This window comes from Aedes aegypti, chromosome 3 (genome assembly GCF_002204515.2).
Source record: "Aedes aegypti strain LVP_AGWG chromosome 3, AaegL5.0 Primary Assembly, whole genome shotgun sequence".
NCBI lineage: Eukaryota > Metazoa > Arthropoda > Insecta > Diptera > Culicidae > Aedes > Aedes aegypti.
The window spans coordinates 320,787,000-320,802,944 of NC_035109.1; the positions used below are offsets into that span (position 1 = coordinate 320,787,000).

At 37.0% G+C, this 15,945-nt stretch overlaps 1 protein-coding gene across 1 annotated transcript in view; it reads right to left on the reverse strand.

Annotated features, from left to right (window-relative positions):
• Positions 1-3,379: 3,379 nt before the first annotated feature.
• Positions 3,380-15,945, reverse strand: part of LOC5571969 (potassium voltage-gated channel subfamily KQT member 2) — a 494,691-nt gene continuing 482,125 nt past the window's right edge. Inside the window, exons 9-10 of the mRNA XM_021849685.1 lie at positions 13,076-13,217; positions 3,380-4,262 (exon numbers count right to left, since the gene is read on the reverse strand). Of these exons, the coding sequence (XP_021705377.1) occupies positions 3,752-4,262; positions 13,076-13,217 (653 nt within the window). The 3' untranslated portion in view covers positions 3,380-3,751. The remainder of the gene's footprint in view (positions 4,263-13,075; positions 13,218-15,945) is intronic.

Consider the following 15,945-nt stretch of genomic DNA (forward strand, 5'->3'; position numbering starts at 1 on the left):
TGAAAGAACTTTTGGAGGAATTCTTTCAACTGTATCAACTCCAAAAAATCGGTAGTGAAAAAAAGAAAATGTTGGTCGACGGGTTAGCATCTGTTCATTTGTAGGCAAAAGAACCATGAATATTGAGTCGTCAATGACACTTTTATGTTTTTTCATAAAATTACCCTGATTTGGCTAGATAGGAAATGGTTCTGAATATCCGGACATAACCTTTTTTGTATTCGGTCTATGGCATGACTTCTATTAACCTTTGCGTCCTTGACCTATTTTTACAATAAAGTTTTCGTGATCTTTTGGCTCTAATTTCAATAATTTTCAGCCGATTTCAATAAAATTTTGACACAACACAACAACACTATTTAAATTCCGCGACCTGTACTGGGAACCCCTGTCGGACGGTCTGTTCCTGATTCATTTGGATGTTCCGTGAGGTATGTCCGAAGGTCAGTTTCCATACACGCTAACTTGAAAGTACCCATTAAATGGGTTTCTTGTACCCATTTTTATGATTAGTATGAAGTTGTCAGAAACAGGGTATTTCTCAATGACATAAAGAAGGGTACTTTAACCCCATTATGAAGTGTCATTACCTGTTAAAATAATGGGTAAATATTACACATGATACTTCCGAAGCGCGGATAAACAACAATACCGTCATTTTCAAATATTGTTTGTTCCAGCCGGTTAGTGAGTGAATATCACGGACAAAATAAAATTCACAAGCGAAAATAGATGGTTTTACCGCGAAAATAAGATCAAATCCAAACTATGACCGAAAAATATCGAATACGCTTTTTTAACAGGTAAGTTATTCCAGTAGACACGGAAGTTTCCCGGTAAATAAATCTTCAAAATCTTCTTTCTTGTTTCAGATATTTGAATGACTAGCTCATGGCTTCCGTATACAGACCACTGAAGTGATCTCCAGGATGTCTGGGGTAGTCCTCAAGATGGTACCTTTCGTGGAGGATTCCAGAGCGTTGAGAGCAGCTCGAGAAAAATTGCATTTGGATAAGGAATGAAATCCGGGAGCTCTTGCAATGTAAACCAAAGCATACCTAGATACACGAGTAATTTTAAATTATTTATAGTACGGTGTGAAATACGAGGAATAAATGTATTTGCGTTGATTTAAATCGTTGAAAAATTCTTTTCTGTATATTTTGAGAATTCCTAACCTCAAACCCCAGTAGCATTCACAAAATAATGGGGTTTTATTACCCATGTTTGAACCAAAGATCAAGGGTGAAAAATACCCATTAATTGAAGTTCGAAGAGAATACTCTTTAATGGGTAAGTCAACTTTACTCTTTTAATGAGTTAAGCCACTTTACTTGAAAATGGGTACTTTTTTACCCATTAATGGGTACTTCCCAGTAAGCGTGTAGTCATTTCCATAATTACTTTGAACGGATCAAACAAAACTACAGTATTTGTAACAGAATCATAAACCATTAGTATATTTCAAATCTTTCAACTCATTTGGAACCATTTTGGCCCGTTCTGGGTTCCCTGATACCGATTCCTGGATCACCAAAATTTGATCAGCACAAAGCATACCATGCGACACATCAATCTTCAAGATTTCACGAAGGAAATATAATAAAATGTAGTAATTGTAAGTAACATCTACAAGTACTTTCCTGAAAAAAGTGAGCAATCCTGAAAAAAAAACATCAATCCAATGATTGCAACACATATCATGCGACACACATTCTTTAAGATTTGTCGTCAGGTATATTATGAAGTAAATTGAGTAATTTCTTGCAACACAGGGTCATTTACAATTACCGTAAAACGGGGTAACTTTGATAGTTTTTTCGAAGAAAACTTGAATATTTTTGCATGCTGTTTCAAAGATTTACAATTTATATTTTTAAAACAAGTACTGGCATCCTAGCTATCAATTACAGTCGATAAATTGGCAAAAGATTTATTTTGATTGGATATATAATTTTTCATATAATCGAAAGTTGGTTTTCTGTTTTGGGGTAACTTTGATAATGGAGTATGATTCGAACAAAATTGAATGAATAGCGAACATTTGTAGGGCATTGCATACCTCTAGGCGTTTAACGCTATATGGAAATTTCTGACTTAGATTACAAAAATGGTCCCAGTTTGTGAAAATGCTTTTCGCTACGAGATTTGAGACCGTATTCAAGTTCTATGATAACTAGGCTATCAAAGATAAGTGGCCATCTATTCAAAACTACATCAAATAGTGATCGTAGAACAGATTGTTTGTAAGCGTTTCGAAAATGTTAAAATTGTGTAAATTTTTTAAATTCGTATAAAAAGCCTAAAATGTTCTTGATTCAAATGAAAACCGCTCTAACATGAACTGTCATACTAATATTCTTTAGTTTTGCATTCGTTTTGCTTAACTGATTAACAGAAATTATGATATTTCATTTAGTATGCGGTGGGTTACGCACTATCAAAGTTACCCGCATTATCAAAGTTACCCCGTTTTAAGGTACTTCCGAGATGTTCTGATGCCGATTCAGGGACCCTGAAAAAGGAGATCAATCCTATGATTGCAAACGCTATCATACAATAAATCAATCTTCAAGATTTTTTTTTCTTATATCTTTCGTTTAATTCTAAAAGAATAAAAAAAAAAGAAAAAGAATTTAAAGTTAGGAAAATTAACGAAGTGTCTGATTTCTATGCAAAGTTGTAATTTCTTTACCGTGTTAATTGTTAAAAAATGACTTCAATTGCATAAGGAAGGTTAATGTATTAGGAAGGTTAATAAAGTACTATACCAGAAGAGTAATTTTTCTTCTCCGCTTAGTGCCACTCAAATAACTACAAACGTAATACGTATGCTTTCGTAAAAAGTAATTAAACAATATGAAACCAAATAGCTCTAGAACACGCTACACTCGTTTAGAATAGTTTAAAGTGCGACTTGGTCGCTTTACTCACAATGTGGCTCTTCCTCTAGGTATATAGCTCATTTTTCCCTTATCGCGATCCATTTCGTCGCCGTTTTTTCCTTGTCATCTTACCATAACGCGTCTTTTCCTCAATTTCTATTTTTTTTGGTTTCAATAAAGTCCACTAACGCCTGCTGTTACACTGATAGATTCGTGTTTTGTGTTATTGAGAAGCACGGGATTTTTGTTTCCTTCCGCAATCAAGTGGTGGTGGCTTTGGTTTGTCGTGCTTTTCGCTGGATTCGATAGGCCATCGTGAAATTTTCTGTTTCGTTTTCCGACAATGTACAGTTTTGAGTTTTGGTTGCGTTCGTTTTCTAATTTTTTGCTATTTGTATTTTTTTTGTTTGGTTTTGTGAGAAGTTTGAAGGATCGACAAATACGGTTTAACGATTTATATTTTTGTTTTAAATTTAATTGTTGTGCTTCATTCATTAGTTTACTTAACTTGTAATTTATTAAAGTATTTTTTTGGTATTAAATGCATCTTGCTCTTCTCTGTTCATCTCCCACTCTTAAATTGCTACTATTCTTTTATGTTAATATTAAGAGTTGAATTTGTTAAAAACCACTTTCTTTAATTAACTATTACTACTAGAGACTGAATTTGCTTACTTAACTGCTATCTCTCACACGTTCTCACTGTGTCTTATGTTTCTAGGTCTCTGCTGCTTATCGGTCGCATCTTGTCTCCCTACTTTAGAGATGCTGATATCTGAAACCCCTACGTGAGTTTCTGTTGCTTTGCTACATAGTTTGAAGGAGGATTAGACAGGATGATAGGAGAGGGGAACTTAGAACCAATATTATACATCATCTTCGAGGCATTTGGTCGGCGTTGGCGAGTTCGCTTGCGAGGGTGCCGCAGGGAGCTGCAAAGGTGGCAATTGGCTAAGGGCAACGGCCATTTGTTGCTGATGCTGCTGTTGCTGTTGGAACATTTGCGACTGCATTGGGGGTAATATCATCTTCTGCTGCATCGTCATTGAGTTAATGGCATGGGTTAATTGATCTAATTTCTTATCCATCACAGATAGTTGCTGTTCGACGCGATACAGCCGAGCGCCGACCGTCATTGGTTTGATGTTGCCAACTCGATCGATTCCGGCCAGATAGCTGCCCGGTTTTCCGAGGGTTTGGTCCAGTCGCCGTTGCAGTTCCTTGATGCGGACCATCATGTTCAGGTGACCCTGGGAGTACTGCTCGATCACATCGCGGACATCGTATGGCTTGCGGGCCTGCTGGAATTTGCGCCGAGCGACGAAGTACTTGATTTTTCGGATCGCCCGGATGGCGTTCCGGTGCGCTTCCGTCAGTCTGGGGGTAGATAAAAACACAGAGAAACATGTGGCTAAGTATGGTGCAGGGGGTGATTTGTTATCAGTGGTAAATTTGAAATATATCTCTGGAGAAATGTTATATCAAGACGAAATCACGCAAACGACACAATTACAGACAGAATATAAAAACTTGAAAAAACAATCGATGTAAGTTTCACACTAGGTTTTACCAAACGAAATCGGTGTTGTCCTGTATCAACAAACTGCTGGTTTTGGTATTGAATAAACTGTTGTATTTAGCTGTTAGTATTAGTTGTTATATGCGTGGCGATAGCTAATAAGTTCCTCTTATTAGGTGATATGATGACCAATTTAAATTCTCAATCTTTTTTAAATTGGTCTTTCACCTTTTGCGACCCAGCCCAGTCGAAAAATTGTTTGGCGTTATTAATTTCTGCTGATTTTCGAATACTAGCATCTCGATTGAAATATGGGTTTTCAAAGAAAAGGCTTATATGGTCATTTTCCACAAAATAGGCCCTAACTCAAAAACGAAAAAAAAAGTACATTTCAAAAATTTCAGCGATTAAAGCTTATGAAATTACCTTCTCAAAAACATATTTTTGAAAGTTTTCCACTAATTGGAACATAGTTTTTCCAGCTTTTCTTTACGAATTTTCTCAACGGTGGAAAGTTTTGTGGAAAACTTTTTCCAGTTAATATATTTTTTTTATTCCTGAGAAAATTTGCTTTCATTTTCATAAAAAAAAAACTTTGTTTCTACGATGCTTCGTTCTTGAGTTATGATTTTTCAAAGTAAGTAGTGTCAGAGGAAAACAAAAAAATTCCAACTGAGTTTTCCGGGAAAATAGGCGACCCTGAATTTTTCTCTTTTTTTATTCATATGTATATTGATGAGCCCTGCCTGTGGCAAAAGTTTCATGAAAATCTGAGACCCTTCGGCCCACTTTGTACGGAAATAAAAAAAATCCCCAGTACTGTCTTCGGCGAAGTTTCAGTGCTAAGTACGATCTACCTCTAGGAGTTGAGGATCATACTTTTAGTTGAGAACTTGGCCGGTAGGGCGCTTTTTCTGATTTGCACTATATGGGATAAGAATGCAAAATTTTGTAACATATGATGTCTCTAGATCCTGATGTTTTGAAAGGTTGGTGTCTTCGGAAGTAGCTCAAGGGCTGTTGGAATGTCAGTCATTAGCTGAGAGAGAGGAGACAGCTCACTGACAACTGGCTTGTTTTCTTGGCTTCTTTGATTTCTTCTTCTCATGTTTGGGTTGTGCACAATAGTTCGGAGAGCACAAACTGGGTCAAAACCATTTTCAAATCTTAATTGTTATCAAAAAGATCATAAAATAAAAAAAAAATCAATAGCAATTCGAGTCCAATCGACAATATTTAAATATACAACTTTTTTTTTGGAAAACAACCTGAATTTTGAATCACATTCAGTTTTAATTTGGCCAAATTTGGACTGTTTTTCACGCTTTGCCCTTCGAATGTGCGGTTTTCCAGTGACAGTTGATGACAGGTTCCCTTGACTTTTGGGAGCTCGCAATCTAAGCCAGCTGTCTCCTCTCTCTCAGGTCATTAGTAATAAATTGGGAAATCCATTCGCTAACAATCTTAATGAGATAACTAGGACTGGCCATATCTCTTCAGTCACTCGACACTCTTGTTTGAATATTTTTAAAATATAAACCTTCTTTTTCATAACGATAATTCAATCCTATAAAAAAACTTTTTTTTCCCTATTTCTACGTATATATGAAATCTCGAAACTCTCGGCTCAAATAATGTTAACCCTTGTGATCAGGGTTGGGAAAAATCTTGAAATTCCCTCTACAGTAGCCAAGCAAAGCCAATCACAGTCAGCGAAGCCAGTGAAACTCACGCCCATCGCTGCTGTAGGCAAAAAGCCTTGAAAATAGCAAAACACCCGTTGCTAAGGGCAACCCACAATTACTGTAGAAAAATGTTCTATTTCCCGTTGCATTTCCCGCATTTAGAGCCTTCAATGACACTCATGATTTAGAAAATTCGTGCACCCAACATAGGCTACTTGATGAGATTCACGTTTTTGAACTACTGTACTGGAGAGCCACGTGATTTTCGCAAAAATTCAAGCCTACTACTATTTCCATTCCCAGCACTGCTTGTGATACTGAACAATTTTTCCGAAGACGTCTTTTTTCTAAATGATCACGCTACTCAGCTTTCCACAAAACAAAAATTCAATGCTCACTAGCGCCGTATGGCGGCAAAATCTCGAAACTTTAGGCTCAAATAATGTTAGCCCTTGTGCAACTTTACCGAAGACGCCATGTTTCTAAGTGGTCAGACAACTGAGCTATGCGCAAAACAAAAATTCCATGCCCACTAGCGCTGCCTGGTGGCGTAATTCCGTATGAGAATGATCCCATAAGCCCTGGGTCTCCTATAACGTTCTGGTGTGTCTTATAGGAGTGAGCGTAATAGGAGTGCACGTTATAGGAATTCGTTTAATAGGAGACCCGACTGTATGTTTAAGAAAAAAAAAATCAATAGTAAGGCGAGCAAATAGGGGGGCATGGGACAAGAGCGACACCCGGGGCAATAGTGCCACCTCTAAATTCACGTAGTTCAAATCAAGTTTTTGATGTTAAACTCAGGATAAGAATAAATTGAGTACTAATTGAGGGTTGTGTAAATATTACAGTTAAAAATGTTAAGTACAAAAAATTAGAAAAAAGGCTTTAACTCACCAACGCGAAAAATGCGAAATATTATAAGAATGTAAGACTGGAAACAAGGTTTGACTCTCAATAAACACAAAACATATTGAATTTTTCGCATAGTATTGATGATTTTCAATTGTTTAATATAGCTGTGAGGATTTTTTTTTCGAAAAAGTCTTTTTGACATTAAGTTTTAAAAACAGAATGTCTTATGGGGCAAGAGGGACACCGCAATTTTCTCATATAAAATCAAATGAACTTTTATTTTTCTTGTTTAATATTGCATTAAATCAATGATTCCTACTAAATAAAATCAAAATAAACCATTTTGAACATTCAAAATGGTTTCTGAAAATTTTTACTATTATTGTTACAGTCAAATAAGATGAGAACTAAATTAATTTTGTTAAATTACTTTTTAACTATAAGTCAACTTTTATCCCTCAGTTTACTTACTCTAGAATTTATCGTTAAGGCGGGGATATAATAATATACAAAATTTGTGGCATTTTGCTCTGGTGGTCTTCTTGCCCCATACGAGTGGCACTCTTGCCCCGTGCCTCGTTTAAAAACCTCATAAGAAAGGCCATTTTCAAAAATCTCAAATAATAATGTGTTTCTTATATTTTTGAAATCTATCGATAACATCATTTAGAACAAGAGGTAAGCTTGCCCCTACACTGGAATAATCTTCAAAAATTGTGCTAATAAACCATGATTTGAACCAATATATCTTAAGGTGTCCTTCTTGCCCCCAGCCCCCCTACCTTCAAACTCTAATATGTTGCTTATCTTGACAGATAGGCCTATTTCGTCTGCGACTTACATACTTCTTCAGTGTCGAGTGCTCGACTAATAGCATTTATGAACTCACATTACCTTTCCGGTTCACAATTTTTGGGGAAAGAAACGAATATTCAAAAATTGAACATCATTGAAAACAGCAGCTGTTATTTGCGAACTTTATCAAACGAGTGATTGGAAAATCATGATAATAGGGTCCTAAAGCCCAGTCTCAATTTTAGTACCACACGCTTCATTTTAGTCCACGAACACATGTTTACTCAATGCTTTTCGTTGGTTTACGGTCAAAAAACATATTTTTCTGATTTTTGAGATTTTGTCACTCCCTTTGGTTTAAACTCAAATAATGGGTGTATTTTGTTTTCCGTGTCCCTTCCGAAATGTCAGATAGGAACAACCCCAGTGTTAAAACGTTGAGTCCCTGTGGCATTTTTGTCGACTAAGTGAACGTCAAACATGATCAAAAGTGTCAAGGTTTAAATTTGGACCCATTTTTTGAAATAAAATTTAAATATGATATAGTCATTATTTGAGCGGAGAAATTTACCAATGTAGTAGCAAGAACACGCTCTATCGCGTTTTTTAATAAAAACAAGTTTTTATCAAACATTTTAGGACCCTATTGAGCATAAAACTTGAAGCTAATACCTTACCGAACCGTATCGTCATAGAAGTCACCCATTAAATACCTTTACATTTTTAATTTCACTGACCAAAAAATGTAAACAAATAGCTTCCAGAGTATAATAATATACGCCATAATTGGGTTCTCATACATTCTTTGTACCAATTATCAACATAGTGTAAATAAAACGATTTTCAACTTAAAACGGTAAATTTGATTGCTCACTAGCTAAATTTGTTCATTTGTTCTCACTAGACAACATACATTCATCGGTTGAAGTGGTTTTACTGGATGAAAACGTAAATTTCGTAACGGGTGTCCTTTAGCACCCGTTTAGTTCTCTAGATTTGTGCTCTTGAAAATTCAAGGTATGGCTTCGATGCAAATTCACGTTAAAGACTGCAAGCCGTTACATCCGAACGAGAAAAAAGAAAGTTCCTTCAAGTTTGATAATAATGCGATTTCAAGTATGTGAGTATTGTACAACCCATAATTGCATGCCAATCTCTTGTTTGTTGGATTTCTTTTTCACATGGGACAATTATACGATTATGAGTAGTGTATACCAAAAAATCGTTTTTTGCTACACACTACTCATTCGATTTTGGATCAAATTCTGAGTATTCTTTCGAAATTTGAGCTCATTTGGATTTAAACTGAAACTGCACATGACCTTTGAAGTTTGTACGGGAATTATAATAGGAAAAGCATTCAATTCATTCAGTCGGACATAGTGTTCATCCATGTACATATTACAAAAATCTTTCGACATAAGTTTCGTAGATTCTTCAAGAATCCATACCTTTAAATTGAAGGCTTCAATTCCGAAATCAGTGGCTTTACGATAGCTTGAAATCTAAAGTTTTGTTGGGTCAGACCAGATAATTTCAAATACGCGTGCAACCATAGTGAACCGAGTGAAAAACTTCAGTACCGGCCAAAATATACTACACCAAAAAGGGGGTCTAGGATGGTCCATACAGACACCATATAACTACCTAAAACATCTATCGGACTCTGGAATCGACATAAAAAAATGCAATAATCAATCAGTTCATTGCTTTTTGACACTTGTGCCACTCTGTCTGCACAGAAATTGTTGCAATTTCTGACCAATTATTCAATTTAAGTAAATGGTAAATGGATTTCAAAATCACATGCACCGAATTATGCATTAATTAAACGTTAATTATTAACGAATTTCTATTGATTGATGAAAAGAAGACTTATTTTATGCCTAAAAAACTGAGAAATTAATTGAAATGACATGCATTTTCTCGAATTCCTCAGCGCGTTGATCGTTTTCGTTGTTTTGGTAAAAAGCACTTGGTCCACTCTGACTGCATAGGGTAAGTGATCCATTAAAAATGATGAAATACTACCAAAATTGCTTAAATTTTTCTCCTTTGTATCTATAGTTGCGGTAAAGTGTTCCTATAATGGAGGATCCCATAAGAAAACAACGGATACCGCAACTATAGGAACACAAATTAAAAATTTACCTCAACTAAAGGAGTAGTGTACCAATAGTGGAGGTATTAGTGTTGTCTAATCGAAAACCAATCCGACTATTACCTACTGTATTGTGTATTGGTGAAGAAGATCAGAAAAAAAATCGGTGGCGGTGGTCCAACAATCGTCATTCAGCACAACCACCACCAAATCAAATGTGATTGAAGTGATATGGAGGTAAGGTAAATTTCCATCTAATGATATAATAATCAAATTTTCCCAAGTTTTGTACTTGGTCCACTCTGACTTAACGCCGATCAACTAGGATTAAAATGCCTATTACTGCTTAAACCAGCCGATAGTGTTTTGAAAAACTTGAAGTTCATAGACACAAGTGTTATTTTGGACAAATTGAGATGCAAAAATAAGAAAAATAATGAAATGGTTCTGGTAGGCTTCGATCCCACGACTCCCAGTACACTAGACAGGGCGCGTAACCAAATATGCCACAAAACTGGTAACGCGCCCTGTCTAGCGTACTGGGAGTCGCGGGATCGAAGCCTACTAGAACCATTCCATTATTTTTCATAATTTTGCATTTCAATTTGTCCAAATTGAGTCTTGTGTCTACAAACTTCAGTTTTTTCAATATTGTTATTTTTTTTTGTAAACATTTTTATACAACCTTTCAACCAACAATGTCTTAGTAGATGTATTATCAAAATATATCAATTCCTTCTTTTGGTTATTGACTTCTGTTTCGCTTCTGTTCCAATGCTTTCGATGTAATGCAATTCAATTTAATAAAAGATACAATCATTTCCAAAATCTACCACGCAAAATTCAGGAAGATAAATTAGCCTAAAATAAATATCTATAGAAGCTGAAAAGAACGAGAGTAGAATTATGCAAGACAAATACGTGTTTCTTATTTTATTAGAAATTGGTATCCTTCAGAATTGTATCGTTTCAGGTAAAACCATTTGATGTGGAGTGCTTCCAATCCAATTCCGGGTGTGGCAATTTAGAAATGTAGTGATCAGTGTTGTCTAATCGAAAACCAATCCGACTATTACCTACTGTATTGTGTATTGGTGAAGAAGATCAGAAAAAAATCGGTGGCGGTGGTCCAACAATCGTCATTCAGCACAACCACCACCAAATCAAATGTGATTGAAGTGATATGGAGGTAAGGTAAATTTCCATCTAATGATATAATAATCAAATTTTCCCAAGTTTTGTACTTGGTCCACTCTGACTTAACGCCGATCAACTAGGATTAAAATGCCTATTACTGCTTAAACCAGCCGATAGTGTTTTGAAAAACTTGAAGTTCATAGACACAAGTGTTATTTTGGACAAATTGAGATGCAAAAATAAGAAAAATAATGAAATGGTTCTGGTAGGCTTCGATCCCACGACTCCCAGTACACTAGACAGGGCGCGTAACCAAATATGCCACAAAACTGGTAACGCGCCCTGTCTAGCGTACTGGGAGTCGCGGGATCGAAGCCTACTAGAACCATTCCATTATTTTTCATAATTTTGCATTTCAATTTGTCCAAATTGAGTCTTGTGTCTACAAACTTCAGTTTTTTCAATATTGTTATTTTTTTTTGTAAACATTTTTATACAACCTTTCAACCAACAATGTCTTAGTAGATGTATTATCAAAAAATATCAATTCCTTCTTTTGGTTATTGACTTCTGTTTCGCTTCTGTTCCAATGCTTTCGATGTAATGCAATTCAATTCTGTGCTGTTACTTCAATAGGGCCTAACTGACATGATCGATTTCTTGTCATCGATCCTCTCTTTCGCTAATAACTTCGCTAATTTAGATAAATCTGTAATATTTCTTTTTAATGAAGCAAGACAAAGTAATTCTTCATCCTACAGCATAAAAATATGTTACAAAAAGAGAATCAGTTTTCTGCAATAATGCAAAGAGAGCAATGATGAAGAGAAATCGATGAATGCAGATAAGCCCTTATGAAAAAACAATACAGAATTTAATAAAAGATACAATCATTTCCAAAATCTACCACGCAAAATTCAGGAAGATAAATTAGCCTAAAATAAATATCTATAGAAGCTGAAAAGAACGAGAGTAGAATTATGCAAGACAAATACGTGTTTCTTATTTTATTAGAAATTGGTATCCTTCAGAATTGTATCGTTTCAGGTAAAACCATTTGGTGTGGAGTGCTTCCAATCCAATTCCGGGTGTGGCAATTTAGAAATGTAGTGATCAGTGTTGTCTAATCGAAAACCAATCCGACTATTACCTACTGTATTGTGTATTGGTGAAGAAGATCAGAAAAAAATCGGTGGCGGTGGTCCAACAATCGTCATTCAGCACAACCACCACCGTAAGGCATGCTGCATTCAAGCATATAGCTGGAAGAAGTTCTGCGCGTGAACTTCGAGGGGTCCACGCATGAGCTTGAGCCTGGCAGCATGGCAGAGGCGCAGCCAGGGCAGGGCGGAAGTGAGCGCAATGAGCGTGAGCAATCTGATCGAAAAGGTGCGTGATCGGTAGATGCAGATAAAGGTAAAAAGAGAAGTGGGGGAAATCTTCTTCGGCCAAACCTCGCCACTTCCGGTTCTGTTTCCGCTTCCAGCACGGAGCTTCCGAAACTCCTTACCTGTTCGATCTCAAAGCTCTCGTTAGGGTGCGCGCGGATGAGGAATCACATTCGTGGGTTTTCTGAACCACGTCTGGAGTCGTGCTACAGGGAAGAATTTCGTCATCTATTGTGTCTGGATTGTTATCAGTATTGTAGGTCTTCTCCGCCAGATTGTAATCGGAGAAGCAGCTATACGGCCAGGATCTGAAATACGGTTCAGGGGAATACAAGGGAGGGATTTATCGTAACGGATAGAGAGAAGATTTCAGTTTGAGTGGGTGTGGAAGGTGGATTGTGTCCCTTTTTGAGGGGGCTTGCAATCGAGTCCAAGTGTGGTGAAGAGCGTTTCCAATGTGAAAAGGTGACACGAAAACACGGGCTAGCATTCCAAGTTGCAAGGGGATGTTGATGTTCCAACATCTCGTTTCGAACGACTATAATCAATTCAAAAATCAAATTTTCATTCTTCGTCCAGGGCAAACCATACTTAGAATAATTGATGTAAATTTTGATATACCATGCTTGATCGATTAACTCTAAACCTAGAATGCAAATGCGTAAAAAATACCGTAGCAAAGCCACTCGCCATCCGGGATGGATACTTACTGCGTTACACGGGCCGGTTCCGGTTCATCGTCCGCCTCCGGTTCCGCTTCCACTTCGTCGCTGGGCGCTTCCGTTACTGAGCTGTTTTGGCTAACGAATGCACCCCGGTTCGGATCGTTTCTCCGCGTTCGCGATGGCGTTCCTGGTGATAGGGTGAAGATAAAGGGGAGATTGAGATGAGTATAAGTTTTAACCCGAGAACGGAAGATGAGTAATGGATGCGTTTGAATAATTGATTGCTTCGAAAACTTTGACGGGGTTTGTATTTCTTAGAATGCACAAGATAGACGGAAGATGATTAAACCAGATTTTTTTTTTATTTCGTTGTTTTTACTGGCTGTAGTTCGCCTATCTCGATGCGTGGGAAATTTCTTGCAAGAAATGGTCAAGAAAAGCATTTTTCTTTGATCGCAGTACGCAGTTGAAAAGAAATTTCATTTCAAATAAAGCTCACTGTAGAAATTTTCTTGACTATTTCTTGGGCAGAAATTTTTACTTTTCTTGAGCGGAACAGCATACTTAGCTTTACTAAGAAAACTAGCATAACCCTTTGTTTTTCATGCAATTCAACACCAGAAATAAGGTTAAAAGGTATAACACGCACCCTAAGAAAAAATAAAACTGTTATATAGAAACGAAAAATGCACTATTTTTTTACGTCCATGTGTTTGGACGCATCTTTTGGTACAGGATGTTTTCTGATAACGGTCCAAATCTGAACGTCTCAAGCCAATCCGGGTAATATGCCCCTACCGTGGAAAAAAACTTCCACACCGATGTAAAAATGCTCCCAAAGAAAATTCCACAACCTTTCGATCTTCTGAGCAAGATACGGATCAAATATTAGGATATTATTTTGAAACTCTTTGATCGAATTTTGAACTTCATCTTTGACTCTCTTGTTTCAAGATAAAATCTTATCATCTGAGCAATCCGTACGTCAGAAAGCCATAACAGAAAAATTCGAAACAGACCGGCTGTCACGCCCTGGTATTTTCTGACCTAATAGAAGTAAATATTATCTGAAGATATCAACCAACGGAAGTAGGTAGATAATTTGTTCCTTGAGGAAAACAAATTTCATTTTTTATATTTTTATAGGTTTGGATGGATTTTATTGCGGCCACGCACATAATGTGTTCGTACCGTTTTGATTCATATTACGGACACTTAAGGCCATATAACCCAGCTTGGACCATACAAAATAAATCATTCTGTATGATTTTTTAGCGTTATCGAGCGTCGGAAGCCCTTAACTTTCGGATGGTGGGTAAAGAATACGCGTCCGCAACTTGAATAATTTTAAATAAATCAAAACGTGTGACCTTTTCATGATTCTTATTCCGGACGCTCCCTCACTTTTGCCTCATATTTCGGACGCTTTGATTCGAATTACGGACAGCTCATGATAATCATTAATGGAACGGTCAAATCATCAATTGAAATCGTTCAACCACTTAAGAGACGTGTAAGGTAGTTGGGCATTATAAATTTGCAATGATATTTATGGAAAAAAAACCTAATCAAACGAGCCTCAAAAATGAGAACTTTTGGACGGCGAAAATTGAAACATTTCGTGTGAAATGTTTCCCATACAAACGAGAGTGTCCGGAATTTGAAGCTGTCCGTAATATGAATCAAAACGGTATTTTTTTCAAAGACCACAAACGCAGCTTTCAAGTATTAGGGTCAGGGAATGGAGCGCTTGAGCAGAAATCTTTCTTGAGTAATGAAGGAAATTCGCGACTAGCGGACTTTGGGGCAAGTGTGCCATAGGGGCAAGGATTCTACCCCATTACCCCGAATGCCATTTTCCCGATTGCCATCACCCCGAATTCCATTACCCCGAATTCCATCACCCCGAATGCAATTTCCCCGAATTAACAATTATCATGACATGATGATATTGATGACATTTCCCCGCGATATTGGAATTCGGGGTAATGTCATTCGGGGTGATGGGACGTTCGGGGTTTTGGAATTCGGGGTAATGGCGTTCAGGTTAATGGCATTCGGGGTAATGGGATTCGAGGTAATGGGGTAGAATCAGGGGCAAGTGTGCCATCCCCAGTGTTGGGAAACTCGTGCTCGCGAGTAAAAAAATACTCACTCTCGTACTCGTTTGCGAGTTATACTCACGCTGTGAGTCACTCATTCCTTACTCTAACTCACGCGAGAGTATGACGTCATAACTCACTGCGAGTATTACTCACGTAAAGAGTAATACTCGCAGTGAGTATGACGTCATTACTCTCGGATGAGTGAGGAAGTTGCTCTTTGTGAGTATGGTGAGTAATACTAGGTGGAAGACTGTAAATGTAAATAATTCCTAGTGTTTACAGCTGCTGTTGACTTCAGTGTGTATTGTGATATGCAGTTTCTTTTGTATGGTTGATTCAATTTTACTGAATTAAGAGTTAGTTGTTAAACATGGATAAACAAGTTATAATGGCGAAAGTCCGGTTGTGTTCAAATACATTCCAGACCATTAATTCGTTTAGTCGCATGAAATAATACTGAAACTTATTCTGAATGCGTTTATGTTATTGATATTCAAAGTTGAATTGAAATATTAGTAAAAATGGTATAAGGTATCGCAGGCAGTGATGCATTTAAACTGAACGCGAGCCAAAAATGAACGGAGCAAGTTCAATTTATGCACGAGAACGCAGTAAACTTTGAACTCTCGAGCCAGAGCATGCCGCTGCTCACGAACGGCCCGTTCAGATCGCAAATCATTGTAATTGAAGCATGAATTTAATGTTTTACCTGGGAAATATTTGTTGAATTGATGATACATTAAATTTTATCATAAATCAATGTGTTTTTTCTTACTTTGAGCATCTTAAAATCAACGTTAGCATGATGAG